This window comes from Podarcis pityusensis (genome assembly GCF_964106645.2).
Source record: "Podarcis pityusensis genome assembly, chromosome: 16".
Classification (NCBI taxonomy): Eukaryota; Metazoa; Chordata; class Lepidosauria; order Squamata; family Lacertidae; genus Podarcis; species Podarcis pityusensis.
The window spans coordinates 6,326,164-6,341,370 of NC_138041.1; the positions used below are offsets into that span (position 1 = coordinate 6,326,164).

General features: G+C 49.8%; 1 protein-coding gene and 1 long non-coding RNA gene across 4 annotated transcripts in view; one reads left to right on the plus strand and one right to left on the minus strand.

The window, feature by feature from the left end:
- The window catches only part of LOC308465207, a 35,765-nt gene that overhangs the window by 14,035 nt on the left and 6,523 nt on the right, over positions 1-15,207 (plus strand). The gene's annotated exons all lie outside the window — the stretch shown is intronic.
- On the minus strand, positions 11,700-14,921 carry LOC308464994 (uncharacterized protein). 2 transcript variants are annotated; one of them, XM_080984765.1, is made up of 3 exons: positions 14,763-14,920; positions 13,020-13,204; positions 11,700-12,974 (listed from the first exon to the last, which is right to left on the minus strand). In XM_080984765.1, the coding sequence occupies exons 2-3, from the start codon at positions 13,162-13,164 to the stop codon at positions 11,989-11,991; spliced, it is 1,131 nt and encodes a 376-aa protein (XP_080840891.1). In that variant the 5' UTR covers positions 13,165-13,204; positions 14,763-14,920; the 3' UTR covers positions 11,700-11,988. The 2 variants fall into 2 exon arrangements, with proteins under 2 accessions (XP_080840891.1, XP_080840890.1); XM_080984764.1 differs by having other exon boundaries at positions 11,700-13,204; positions 14,763-14,921.

Below are 15,207 nucleotides of genomic sequence, written 5' to 3' on the forward strand. Positions count from 1 at the left end.
TACAGGGTTTAAGGCAGAGGGACATTCCTACCTGGAGATACCAGGGGTCAAACATTAGGGGCTTTCCTTATCTTCTTATTAACCTGCCTTCCAATTTACTCTGCAATTAAGAGTCTGTATCGAGGGTGGGAAACTTTTGACCCTCCAGATGTTGCTGAACTGTAAGTAGGGCTTTTATCAGCCAGAATTTACTGGAACTCAGTTCCGGCACCTCTTAGGTGGGCACCATTGCCATTATAAGAGAACAAGAGAGGTGTTAGTTGTAAGTTCAGGCACCCTTTTTTCTAGAAAAATAGCACTGTCTATAAGTCCCATCATTCCTGACCATTGGCCATGCTTCGTGATGGGAGTTGCAGTCCAATATCATCTGGAGAGATTTTACTTTCTTGGGCTCCATGATCACTGCAGATGGTGACAGCAGTCACAAAATTAAAAGACACCTGCTTCTTGGGAGAAAAGCAATGACAAACCTAGACAGCAGCTTAAAAAGCAGAGACATCACCTTGCTTACAAAGGTCCATATAGTTAAAGCTATGGTTTTCCTAGTAGTGATGTATGGAAGTGAAAGCTGGACCATGAAGAAGGCTGATCGCTGAAGAATTGATGCTTTTGAATTGTGGTGCTGGAGGAGACTCTTGAGAGTCCCATGGACTGCAAGAAGATCAAACCTATCCATTCTTAAGGAAATCAGCCCTGAGTGATCACTAGAAGGACAGATCCTGAAGATACTTTGGCCATCTCATGAGAAGAGAAGACTCCCTGGAAAAGACCCTGATGTTGGGAAAGACTGAGGGCACAAGGAGAAGGGGACGACAAAGGACGAGATGGTTGGACAGTGTTCTCGAAGCTACGAACATGAGTTTGACCAAACTGCGGGAGGCAGTGGAAGACAGGAGTGGCTGGCGTGCTCTGGTCCATGGGGTCACGAACAGTCGAACACAACTAAACGACTAAACAACAACAACATCTGGAGGGCCAAAGTTTCCCCACCTCAGATCTGCATTGAATGCTTGCAGTTTTTTCACAAAGCTATCAGGTTGGCTACAGCGGGTGCGTTATTAGAAGCTGGTGTATATATAATTGAAATAAACGAATCAATGTTTGCTTGTTTGTATGTTGTGGATAATTGTTTGCCACAATGGGCAAGTGTCTCTCTCTCACACACACACACGAATGCCTTTCTGCATGTATCTGAAACAGCTCTACCCAAGCACAAGATGGCGCTATCATCATTGTCAGGGAAATCCCAAGTTCTTTCTTTCTTTCTTTCTTAGAGAAGAAACTTTAAAAGAAGAAAAGGGGGTATGCAAAGAAAACCCTTCAGAAAACAATTTTTAAAAAAATTCCCAGTGAGGACAAAGAATGCACTGCAGATGTGAACACTGTCAGTTGGCGTGAAAGAGAGAGAGAAAATAATGCAACACAGGTGGGGTAGAAGGGGAAAAGAAAATGTGGAGTCTCCTGGATGAAATCATGGCTGGATGGCACACCGAACAGGAATGATCTACAAAGCAGCTTTTTGTTGCTGTGCATATATAATGAGTATGGGTTGCTCGTGTGGAAGTTGCCGCCTCTCCAGGCTTTGTTGCCTTGGTAAACCTTTCAGTCTGGGCAGCCCTTCACTTTGTGGCTGCCTCAGTCGCTAGCAGAATCCGTCAGTGGGCGTTTCTTAAATCTTTCCCAACATAAAAGTTGTTTGACACCCAGTCTCCTCCTACTCTCTCTGCGCGGAAGTCTTCTGCGCAGGGTGGGCGTGGGTAGCGGGGGACCAGTGCTCTCCCCGCTGGTGTCCGGTGAAGAGTCCTGGAGCCCTCTCGCCGATTCCCCCATCAGCCCCTCCTTATCCCTGGTGTAGCACTGATTTGCTTCCCCATCTGCGGAGCTGCCTCTCTCCCTGCTGGGCCCTTCTCCAGCATCATTTGAGAGCCTTCCCTCCGCCTCTAGCTCCGATGTCAGTTCCCTGACATCCACCTCCCCCCCAGGACCCCCTCCACCCCCGGCCCGACCTGTTGACCCAACTTCGTCCCTTTCTTCGGCCGACGATGCTGGGAACCCCGGAAGGAGCTGTTGCCATCCTCTGAGGATTCAAAACCCGCTTCCCACCCGCTCTGATCCCTTCCCGCGGGGTGGGCCTCCCAGTCTGATTCTTCGTCCTCCGAAGCCTCTTCTCCCTCCCCTTCGGAGACAGAAAAACCCACAAAATCCTCTTCATCGTCTGTGGTTCCAAATTGCTCCTCCCAGAATCTCGCTAGTGGTTTGGGTTTGTCCGGGAACAGGCGGTGGAATTCCTCCACCAGATACCCGTCAGTGATTGCCTCCGCGGGAACCCACGTGTTTTCCGACCCGGGTTCTCCCTCCCAAGCCACCAAGTACTCCACCTGGTGCCCTCGCCACCTTGAATCAAGTATCTCCGTGGCCAAGTTGTGGTGCTCCCTCTCTTCTACCTGCGGGTGTGTGGTGACTTCTCCCTCTCGCCCCGGGAATCCCCTTCCTTCCCTGTACGGTGAGAGTAGGGACCTATGGAACACCGGGTGTATCTTCATGCTGTCTGGCAATTTGAGCTTGAATGCCACGGGGTTCACCTGCTGTGTTACCTCAAACGGTCCCAACCGCGTGGGTTGCAACTTCTTGCACCCCCCCTTAAAAGGTAACCCTTGGGTTGACAACCACACCCGATCTCCCACCCGTATGGTCTCCCCTTCCCTACGGCACTTGTCTGCCTGCCTCTTGTAAATTTCCTTGGCCCGCTCCAAGTTCATCTTGAGTTGCTGGTGCAGGGCTTCCATTTCTTCCACAAACTGCTCTGCTGCCGGTACACTCCAACCTTCCTCCCCACTACCCGGGAAGGCCCTGGGGTGACACCCATAATTGGCCATGAACGGGCTCATTCCCGTTGACACATGTTCAGCGTTATTGTACGCAAATTCAGCCAACGCTAGTTTTTCTACCCAATCGTTCTGCCTCTTGCTGATGTAGCAGCGTAGGTATTGCTGAAGAATACTGTTCGCTCTTTCTGCTTGCCCGTTGGTTTCCGGGTGTCTCGCCGTTGAGAAGCCCACTTCGACCTGCAGCAAGCTCATGAGCTTCCTCCAGAAACGGGAAGTAAATTGTTTCACGCGGTGGGAGATGACCCTCGAAGGAGACCCATGCAACCGGAAGATGTGATCTACGAACAACCTAGCTGTTTCCTCTGCCGTGACCGCATGTGAGCAAGCTATAAAATGGCACATTTTTGTTAGTAGATCGACCACTACCATGACCGCTGTCTTCCCCCGGGACTTGGGCAAATCGGTCATAAAATCAATGGATACCACCTCCCAAGGTTTCCCTGGCGTGGGTAAGGGTTCTAGTAATCCTGCGGGGGCAGCCCGCTCCCCCTTTGCCCTTTGGCAGCGGTCGCAACCCCGTACATATTCCCGTACATCCTCCCTCACCCTGGGCCACCAGAACTGCCTGGTGACAAGCATCATGGTTTTGTGCTGTCCAAAGTGCCCCGCTGTGGGGTTGTCGTGGAGTTGTTTGAGTACCTTTCCCCGTAGGGTCTCCCCCGGTACATACAGCGCCCCCTTATAGTACAGCACCCCTTCCTTCTCCTCAAACCCTCCTTGGGTTTCTCTTCCGTCTCGGAGTTCCCGGATTTTAGTTTGTGCGAACACGTCGTTTTTGGTAAGTCCAGCCTATTCTCGTTGCCCCACCAAAGTTCCCACACACCCCCATCGGTCCTCGGGGATCACGTGTCGTATCTCCGGTGGCCCCTCTCCTTCCAAGTACTCCGGCTTCCGGGAGAGAGCATCTGCTCTCACGTTTTCCTCTCCTGGCACGTATCGGATTTCAAAGGAAAACTTGGAGAACTCCTGTGCCCATCGAATCTGTCTCTGGTTGAGCACTCGTGCGGTCCTCCAGTATTCCAAGTTCTTGTGATCCGTACAAACCTGGATCTTGTGCTGCGCCCCTATTAGTAGATGTCGCCATCGACGAAACGCCGCATAGATCGCAAGCAGTTCGCGGTCATACACCGTATAGTTTTGCTCCGACTTGTTCAGCTTTCTTGAGAAGAAGGCACACAGTCTCCATTCCTGCTTGCTCCTCCCTGGCTGCAAAAGAACCGCCCCAATGGCTCTGTCGGACGCGTTGGTCTCTAGCCTCATGGGTTTCTCCAGATCCACGTGCAGGATCTGCAAACGCTTTCTTCAGTTTTTCACAGGATTGTTGGGCCTCCTCTGTCCAGGCGAACTTCCTTTTGCTACTGAGAGAGTCTGTGATGAGTGCTGTCAAGTGGGCAAAGTTCTTGATGAACTTCCTGTAGAATTTGCTGAACCCTAGGAACCTCTGCATGTCCTTCCGGGTTTTGGGAGTCTTCCACTCCAGCACTGCCTGCACCTTGCTTGGGTCCATCGCTAAGCCTTTGTCTGACAGCTTGTACCCCAAAAACTCGACTTCTCTGGCATGAAACTGACATTTCTCCAGCTTGACCCACAACTGGTGCTTCTGCAGTCTCTTCAGCACTTCCCTGACATCTCTGACATGTTGCTCCTCATTGTCCGAATAGATTAAGACGTCGTCCAAGAAGGCTACGCAGTTCTTGTACAGCAGGGACCCCAACACGTGGTGCATGAAAGCTTGAAAACAGGCGGAGCCTGACTGTAATCCAAAGGGCATAACTAAGTACTCAAAGGCCCCCAAGGGGGTGAACATTGTGGTCTTCCATTCGTCCCCTTCCCTCATCCTAATCAAATTGTAGGCTCCCCTGAGGTCCAGCTTGGTAAAAATCTTTCCCTGCCTCACCCGTGTTAAAATGTCGTCAATCCTGGGCATTGGGAAGGTCACGGGTTCTGATACCAAATTTAACGCCCTGAAATCTACGACCAATCTAGGCTGGTTAGTCCCTTTTTTGTCCACAAAGAACACCGGACTGCCCCCCACCGCCTTTGATTCCCTTATGAAGCCCCTCTTCAGGTTCTTGTCAATAAACTCCCACAACTCCTTCAGCTCCATGTCCGACATGGCATACAGTTTACCCACCGGTAGCTGCGCCCCAGGGAGCAAGTTGATTGGGTAGTCAAAGGGCCTATGGGGGGGTAGTCTATCCACCTCCTTCTCGCTGAAAACCTCCTGCAGGTCAGCATATTGTGGTGGTACCTCCCCTTTCAGCTCCACAGCTATCCCAGCCACCCTGGCCACGGTCATCCTTGGGGTTTCTCCCCCTAGACAGTGTTCCAAGCAGTAAGCGGACCCAAAGATGACCGTTCTCTGATGCCATGCCACCACTGGATCATGTTGTGCTAGCCAGCTCATTCCTAATATTATTGGGGGCCCTGCCAGTGAGGCTACGTGAAAGGCTATAGTCTCCGTGTGCCTGGAAACCCTCATTCTCATTGGTGGGGTCTGGTGCGTCACTTCCCCTCCCAGAAGCTCCCTGCCATCAATGGTGGTTACTTGCAAGGGGAAATCCAGGGGCAGCAGGTGGAGCTGGTGCTCTAGTGCAAAGTCCTTGCTGAAGAAATTGCAGGAACTGCCTGAATCCAACAGCCCTTTCACCTTGATTGGGTGCCCATTTGGGAGTTCTAGCACCACTTCTATGGCTATAGCCGCCCTGGGGGGGTCTGGTTGGGGCACTTCTATTGGTTGCTGGCCTGGCTGCTGTGCCCACTGAGTGGCAGCCAAGCTTTGGCGTTTCCCTGCTCCTGTGCCATCTCCTCCTCACCCCCTGCAGCTCCCACCATCCCTTGCCAGGCCTTTCTTTGCGGGCAGACCCTGGCAAAATGTCCTGGCCGCTGGCAGAGAAAACACTTCTTGGTGGTTTTCCCATCCTTTCCCTCTCTCTTGCGACCTTCACTGGAGTTTGAAATCTCCCGCGCGCGCGCTCCATCTATTTCCATGGGCTCCGCCGGCGGGGAAGGCTGCCTTGGTATTTCAGGAATGCGGTAGTCATGGTAACGTTGCTCTCTCCCTTCCCGCTTCTCCTGAGCCCGCGCTTCCTGCCTTACACCAATCGCAAGCACAGCCTTGGTCAGCTGATCCATCGACTGCGGGCGGGGTGCGCGGGAAAGCTCATCCTTCACCGTTGGAGACAACCCCTCCTCGAACAACATTTGAATGGGTTCAGAGTCCAGTTCCCACCCGAGCGGGTGAACTAACATGGCAAAGCATGACCAGTAGTCTCTAACTGACTGGTGCCCCTGTTTACAGTTAATCAGTTCCCGCCGAGTCACACTTTGCTGTACATCACTGGAGTACATTGTGTCCATTGCCTGGGAAAATTTCCTCAGGTCCTTCAAGGCGGCATTCTGCGTTGCCATTAGGGGCCTGATCCATTCTCTGGCCCCATCCTGCAGATGCCCAACAATATAAGCAACCCGCTCCCCGTCGTCTGCTAAATCATTCTGCTGCAGTTCCAAAGCGTACTCTATTTCCGTTCGGAACGCACTATAGTCCTGGGGCTTCCCTCCAAATTTGTGTACCAGTCCCGGTACCTTCCTTGCTATGGGGGTGGGTCTGACCTGTGCATCTTGAGCCCGCCTTTCGTCCAGCCGCACCGTCAGAAGAGCCACATGCTGCTCCAAATCTCGGTTCCTCTCCACCAGATTTTGCACTCCTGCTGCTCCTTCCATGGCGCCAGCTTCTCCGGTTTTGCTAATGATGCTGCCTGCCGCTGTGCACAAGCAACGTCAGCGACTGACGGATTGCTATAATGAGTATGGGTTGCTCGTGCATAAGTTGCCGCCTCTCCAGGCTTTGTTGCCTTGGTAACCCTTTCAGTCTGGGCAGCCCTTCACTTCGTGGCTGCCTCAGTCGCTAGCAGAATCAGTCAGTGGGCGTTTCTTAAATCTTTCCCAACATAAAAGTTGTTTGACACCCAGTCTCCTCCTACTCTCTCTGTGCGGAAGTCTTCTGCGCAGGGTGGGCGTGGGTAGCGGGGGACCAGTGCTCTCCCCGCTGGTGTCCGGTGAAGAGTCCTGGAGCCCTCTCACCGATTCCCCCATCAGCCCCTCCTTATCCCTGGTGTAGCGCTGATTCGCTTCCCCATCTGCGGAGCTGCCTCTCTCCCTGCTGGGCCCTTCTCCAGCATCATTTGAGAGCCTTCCCTCCGCCTCTAGCTCCAATGTTAGTTCCCTGACAGCATACTAGGCGCAGAGGACTTTTTTTTCCCCTTTCCATTTTTTGAAGCAACCAGATCTAGTTTGTCAATCCTGGGTTTATAAATGGGTCAACAGCTCCATAACAACTGGATTCCACAATTCTCTGAGACTCCATCATGAGAACTTTAGGTTGTTAAGGGTGCTGAATGTTGCTATATTGGTCACAGAGCTACGATTTGCAGAGTTCCTGGGAAGGTAGATAAATTGGTAAAACTCTCTGGGAATGGTAGCTCTCCGAGGGGAGCAAGGACCTCCTAATGACAAACTACAGGTTCCAGGAACTGTAGGGTTGCCATATTATTATTATTATTATTATTATTATTATTATTTCCAAAGGTAAAAATCCTGACAAAAAAGGTATGGCCCCGCAGAATTTAACCCTACCAAACCCCCAGACATTTGCTTAAAATTGTAAAAATCCCCCTGGATGGGCATGTAGGCCCCCCAAAAGAGGACATGCCCAGGATTTCCCAGACGTATGGCAACCCTACAAAGTGTGAATCAGACACACACACATGAATGAAGCAAAGCCCTGTTGCCTGCCCCTATGTGGTGATATATTGAACTGCAGGTGACAGCATCCTTGAGGAAGTACCTTCAGGCCCTGGGCTAAATCTGCCCACACAAATTGATTATTGAGCACTTCTGGGCTGGAAGGAGAAGAAGAGGGCTTCCTACTCTACTTAACTCTTGCTTGGAAAACATGGTTCTCCTGAGGTCTGGCGTATGCCTATATCTCTGGTTCTTCTTTGGTGTTGACTTCTACATGGTCCTACTTTGTCCTTTGATTCTCTTTTGTCCTATGAGCTCACTCAACAATCCTGCTGATGGATCTTTCTAAGAACATAAGAACAGCCTGGCTCTGTTGGATCAGGTCAAGGATCAGCTTGGAGAAGAGAAGTGGGATGTCAACACATGTCTCTCACATCAGATGCTTATCATTTTCATTTCCGGCCTCATCACCCATGTTATTAACATGGCTTAACTTTAGGCAACAGTGGGGCTGATGGAGACATTGATAGCCTGTTCCTCCATAAGGTTGTCCAATTCTCTTTTAAGGCCATCTAAGTTGGTGGCCATCACTGCTTCTGGGGGAGTGAGTTGTACAGTTTAACTATGTGCAGTGTGTAGAAGGACTTCCTTTCATTTGCCCTGAATCTTTCAATATTCAGCTTTATTGGATTTCCACAAGTTTTGAGGGGTAGTGAGAACTTTTCCCTAACCACAACAGGGAGGAAGAGACAATTGGCTGGCTCTGCCTGTCTTTAGCTCCAGTGGCATCTACTGCAAATCCAGCCTCACTTGTCCCAGTGGGCACAAGCCACCATGCAACTGAGCCATTTGAAAAATACAACTGCCACCCATGAAATAAATGTATTCTTAACTTAGGACCGCAAGGAACTGCCTTTTTTAAAAACTTGAACAGCAACATCCCAACTTTTGTTAACTAGGCTCTCTGCCATGACCTTGAAGAACCACCTTGACCACTGCTTATAGATCATTCCTAGTTGCCAACCAAGACAACAAATATACAGAAAATCTGACTTGGTGGAGTGGAGGTTCTGGTCAAGGCTCAGTTCAGTAGTCATCTGCGAAAAGGATCCATCCCATTGTCTTTAAGAACATAGTTTCAGCAGATAGCTGTCCTTAACAACACCTTTCTATCCCCCCCCCAAAAAAAACCAGTTGTGTCTTCTACTATGCTCTTCCATTGGTCAAATGAATCACTGGCCCACCAGATGTTGTTGGATTCCATTTTCCATCAGTCCCATTGGTCATGCTGATTGGCAGTGGAGGCTGGTCTATTTGGGTGAATGGGACATTGACAACCTCAGTTTCCATTCAGCCAGCCCCCCCCCCCATGTCTGCCTACATATACAGGAGATTGCCTTGCGTGTAAGCTTCCTCCTTCTTAGTCTCTATGTTGTCCTGGTAGGACCCAGGAAAGAAGAGGGTGGGGGAAAATTTAGGATGAATGGACTCTTCTTGCCATTGACTCTGGCTCCACCTACTGGTGTCCTTCCTGCCTTCTGCCCCACCAGTCCCATTCTAGGAGCTGTTTTTTTAATGTTTATGTGATTGTGAAAGCTTTCACTCTACCATTATGGCTCCAGATAGCCTTGGGGCTTCTCTTGCCTTCAGAAAACAACAACAACAAAAAACCTGGTGAGCTCTACACTCAGAGGAACATAGAGCCTTTCTTGTCTTCAGGGACCTTCAGAGAGAGAGGGGAAGGAAGGAAGGAAGGAAGGAAGGAAGGAAGGAAGGAAGGAAGGAAGGAAGGACTGAAATTGACTCATTTGTTAATTATTACACTCCATTTCTAGGATGCACAGCAGCTGCAGGAATAGCACCTCTGGAAGCAGACAGCACAGTTGTAGGCAGAACATGGGACCTTAGCATGAGCTTATGCCTGTGACTTTTGGGCCCATTTCTAAGTACTCCAGTCCGTCTCACCGACGTGGGGATTCGGGGCACAGTCCTTCAATGGTTGTACTCATTCCATTCTGGTTGGGGACAGAGGGTGGCACTGGCGGGTGGGGAGCTGTTGTCGCACTACTCCTTGGTGTGTGGAGTACCGCAGGGCGCAATTCTCTCCCCGATGCTCTTCAACATCCCTGCTCGGCCCCAGACACATTGATCAGATGTTTGGAAGCTGTGGCTGGATGGCTACGTGGGAGCCTGTTGAAGTTAAATCCTTCAAAGACAGAGGTCCTTTGGCTGGGTTGGGATGAAATGGGCTTGGGGGGCCAACTCCCATCCCTTGCAGGGGCACAATTAATGCCAGCACTGTCCGTCAAGAGTTTGGGTGTAATCTTTGACGCCTCCCTTTCTATGGAGGCGCAGGTGACAGCTATGACAAAGGCGGCATTTTTTTCATCTCCACCGAGCTAAGCAGTTGGTCCCTTTATCTCTCTCGCCCTGACCTCGCCACTGTGATCCATGCAACGGTCACCTCCAGGCTTGACTATTGTAACTCACTCTACGTGGGGCTGCCCTTGAGACTGACCCAGAAACTCCAGCGGGTGCAGAATGCCGCGGCGAGACTCCTTACGGGGTCCTTGCCATGGGATCACATTCACCGTGTGCTATACCAACTGCACTGGCTCCCGGTGGGGTATAGGGTCAGGTTTAAGGTGCTGGTTTTAACCTTTAAAGCCCTATAGGGCCTAGGACCCTCGTACCTATGGGACCACCTCTCCTAGTACACCCCACAGAGGACCTTGCAGTCTGCTAACAACAACACCTTGACGATCCTGGGCCCCAGGAAAATTAGACTTGCCTCAGCTAGAGCCAGGGCCTTTTCTGCCATGGTCACAGCCTGGTGGAATACTCTCCCACAAGAGACCAGGGCCCTGTGGGATTTGACATCTTTCCACAGGGCTTGTTCCGCCAGGCCTTTGGGCAGGATGCAGTTTGACTTACTTTCCTTTGTATAAAACAAGTCCAAAGGAGGTCCCCAACCCACTCACAGGTCCTTGTATGATCAGTGGAAACAGTTGGTCCTGGCAAGTACTAACCACTCTCAGTTCCAACCTGATAATTGCCACCTGCCCAGATTTTAACTTGTCTGAATTAATTTTAAGATGTATTTTACTTAATTGATGTCTGTTTCTATGCATATTGTGTTGTTTTTATGATGTTAGCTGCTCTGAGCCTGGCCTCGGCTGGGGAGGGTGCGATACAAATAAATTATTATTATTATTATTATTATTATTATTATTATTATTCCACTAGAGATACTAGAGAGTGAATCTGGGACATTGCGCTTTCAGAGCCTGATCACTGAGTTGTGAGCTCTCCTACCAGAATGATGCTTGGAAGTGACTGTGGGTCAATTTGAATATATATAGCTACCTTATACTTGGAAAGACTATGCGTTTGTGAGAGCTTACAGCCAACCACTATGGATCCTAAGGGTCTTCAGAGCATGAGCAGCATGAGCATAAGATCATAAGGACATAAAAAGAGCCTGCTGGATCAGGGCAATGGCTCATCTAGTCCACCATCCTGTTATCTAAGTTCCACAGATGCCACCATGGGAAACCTTCAGGAAGGACTCAAGCAGAAGACCCCTTTCCTCATTTGTGGTTTGAGGAAGTTGGTATTCAGATGCAGTACTGCCTCTGAGCTTGAAGGGAGAGCATAGTCATCATGGCAGGAGCCATTGATAGTCTTCTCTTCCACAATTATTTTCCCCAGTCATCATTGAAAGCCATTCAAGTTGGTGGCCATCACTGCCATTTTTGGGAATGCATTCTAGAGTTCAACTATGCTGCCCTGAATCTTCAGCTTCTCTGAATATCCACAAGTTCTAGTGCATTGAGAGAGGGGGGAAACCTTTCCTCTAGATGTTGCATCAGCTGCTCCTGATAGTGATTTTATAACTGCTTTGGGTTGGTTCTTTTTTAAAAAAAGAAAACTTTGGTTGGGACAATTGTGGGACAACCTTAGTGGGAAGCAGTATACAAATTTTATAAAGCTGAACCTAAAAGAGGCATGTGGCAGATGGATTGTGATAATGGCAGAGGGGTGATGGAAGAAGACACGACAGAGGTGTTGATTCTAAGTAAGCTTTATTTAATCCCTTGCATTAAGGGAGATTGAAACAAGGAAATCAGCAGCAGTGGGTGGATGAGGAAACTCTCATCCACCACAAACACACACACATTCATAAATTACATTGAAGAATGAGCCACACACTGAACATGCAAACATAAAACACCATTGAATAATGGAAGGGCAAAGCAACATGCAGAAGTGTTTTGGGCTTAACATGATGTTGTCAGGACACTGATGTGAACTGGCAAAGTTAGCTTATCTTGGGTTGCTTGGCAAATGTTGCATTTTACTTGATGCTTGGCATGGAGCAGGGCTGCTTTGTTTGCCCAATGCATGCTGGGACGACAATGGGGCACTTGGTCTGCGAGGATCCACCACCAGATCCACCACTGCTGCAGCAGACAGCTCCGCCACTGCCGCTGCTGCAGCAGACAGCTCCTCCTCCTCCACCACCACCACCACCACTGCTTCCTCCAGATACGACAATGGTTTTCCCACCTGATCCTCCACCTCCTCCACCTCCTCCACCAGATCCTCCTCCAATCACCTTAACCCCACCTGAGCCTCCACCCCCAGATGAGCTACAGCAAACGGCACCACCACCACCACTGCCGCCAGACGAGCTGCAACATACTCCCCCACCAGATCCCCCACCACTTCCTCCACCTATGATGATGGTTTTCCCACCGGATCCTCCACCTCCTCCACCTCCTCCACCAGATCCTCCTCCAAGAACCTTAACCCCACCTGAGCCTCCACCACCAGACGAGCTGCAACAAACGGCACCACCACCGCCACCGCCGCCGCCGGACGAGCTGCAACATACTGCACCCCCACTGCCGCCGCTAGATCCTCCACCAATAACTATGGGGATCTTTTGCTGGCCCATGCCACCACCAGATCCACCTCCAACGCAGCACCCAGAAGACTGGCCGCCACCACCACCGCCGGATGATCCGCAGCATACTGCACCGCCGCCGCTAGCTCCACAGCAAACCCCTCCAGATCCTCCGCCAATAACTATGGGGATCCTTTGCTGGCCACCTCCATATCCACCTCCATATCCACCTCCACCACAGCACCCAGAAGACTGGCCGCCTCCACTTGGTATAATGATGATTCCGCCGGACTGTCCGCCGCCTCCGCCGCCTCCACTGCAGCAGCAGCAGCCTCCTCCTCCTCCACCGCCAGATCCTCCACAGCAGCCTCCTCCTCCGCGGATTTGCATCATCCCACCGCCACCGCCACCGCCGCCGCAGCCACCAGATCCTCCTCCGCCTCTTCCGCAGCAGGATGAGCTTTGACTTTGGCCTCCGCCTCCGCCTCTTCCGCAGCAGGATGAGCTTTGGCTTTGGCCTCCGCCTCCGCCGCCGCCTCCAGAGCAGCAGCCACCGCCGCCGCCACCGCCGCCACCGCCCCCTGAACCGCCGCAACAGCCCCCGCTTTGTCTTTGTTGGCTCATCTTTCGGCTTCGGTGTGGCAGTTGTTTCTGTGAATTAAGCCTGAAACAAGGCAAAGAATGGTTATGGCACACTGATGACTGCGGTGCTCGTTTCTGAAAGGGCCTAGTGGTCCTCAGGGTGGTCACTGAGGCTGCAGCATCAGGTGGTGGTCACTTGTGCTGGATCCCATGATTGAATAATATATATAGCTCAGGACCAGTTTCCTTGTGAGATTCCCTCTGTATATATCCACTCAACAGCTTTGATCTGTGAAACTGGCACTGTTCCAGGTACCATATAATACTCATTGCACATTTGTAAGAAATGGGGTCCCCCCCCAATTGATATCAGATGAGCATCCTCACTGTAGTATAGTCTGCCCCTGCCTTAAATGTCATTGTTTAAGCCAGCCTATCCTGAAGCATAGAAGATTGGTGTGTGTTTTAATCTGGATTTAGTTTACCCATTATTATTTTTTTATTCTTCAAATGTTTTTTAAATGTTTTTAACAGATTTTCCCCCCTGATAGCTTTACTGTTTCATTCTTTTTGTAAACCTCTTTTTTGTAAATGATAAAATGGTATGTAAATTTTGCGAGCTATGGATAGATGGACGAGTGGATTGATATGATTCCACCTGTCATGTAAGCATATGTAGGCAGTGCAAAATCAATCAATCAATCTCACACATTTTTTAAAAATCAGCATGTCAGGGTGGAAGGTTCTAATTAACTCCCTGGCCTGTTATGTTTCTCTGATTTTATTGTCCTAGATCACTGCTGCATTTTCCCCTCTTTTGTAGAGTTTTATCAACATTCTGATATTTTGTTTAAAAATATATACTAAGGGTTCAAAACATTTTTTTGCCATCGGTATTGTTATTTTCTGTGCAACCTACATGAAAGGCAATGTCTAAATTAAATGATTTTTTATAGCGGAGGGTCCTTTCATTAGGTGATCTTGCTCTGGTGCTTTGAAATGGGGCAACCAGTGACTGATTGACCGCCTCCAGAATCCCTAGCTTCATCTCTCTGTTTTCTGTACTTTCTGCCTAGAATCTGTTCCCTCAGTGCTACCTGGTTGGCTGCCAGCTAGCAAGCCAAACCATATATCTGGTGTAGATATGGAGGACAGATAATATGAATGACATGACTCCCCTGCACCAGGTAAGCAGGTCTGGCCCCGCAAGCAGGGCATGGATGCATAAGGCTTCTTCTGGGAACAATTCCTCAGTGAACCTTTGTCTGACAGATTTATCCCTTGATAATCATAAAGGATTAAGGTGCCTCTTGGAACAGGTTTAGGCAAGGATGCAATCTCTGGCTTAGCTGCAGCTATCATTCAAGCATTGCTGTTGGGGAGGACACACCAATTCATTTGCTGTGAACTCAGCTGCTCAGGTACCATCACCCATTCCCGAATGGTTCTCCATTCCTCGTTTACATCTATAAGAATGCCCCTCTCCCTCCATTGAATGCAAGGAATTGCACACTGTATCAAGAAGCCAAATCAACCCTTTGCAGCCTCCTAACCAAATAGCATTATCATTGCATCAGTGCATAGCTGAAGATGTTTCCATCCATTCAAAGAAAGGAGGATTATCTGAGCATTGGACTTACCTTGTTTAGCAGATGTGCTGGAATGATGGAGAAGTCTCAATGGATTTGAATGATGAGCTTGGGGACCAGAGATCCTCTTTATACCCATCTTCTGGCCACTCCTATGGGAAGTGAGGCACCCCAGGAATGATGAGTGACACAGTTACAATCTCCCTGAACAGGTGGCCTCTTCCAGCCCAAGATGCCTGACAAGTCATATGAGATCCATATCTCACTTTTGTATCACTAGTTATTTTATGGAATGTAAACAGCTTAATGAAGGTGCTCCACCTAATGAGTAAGTTCCTGCTTTGTAGCGGAGCCTCACCTATTTGTGGGGGCTCTTGATGGGTGACATATGTAAGGATGGGCTTTTTTAAGGGGAGTTGGTAGCTCCTGATAGGCAAATCAGTTTATATCCAGTCCAAATTATGACTGCACTTATTTACCTATAAGTTGAGAGACA

Bases quoted from the DNA above. Each gene is read 5' to 3' on its own strand.
- LOC308464994 (XM_080984764.1), bottom strand. From the start codon at position 13,164: ATGAGCCAACAAAGACAAAGCGGGGGCTGTTGCGGCGGTTCAGGGGGC.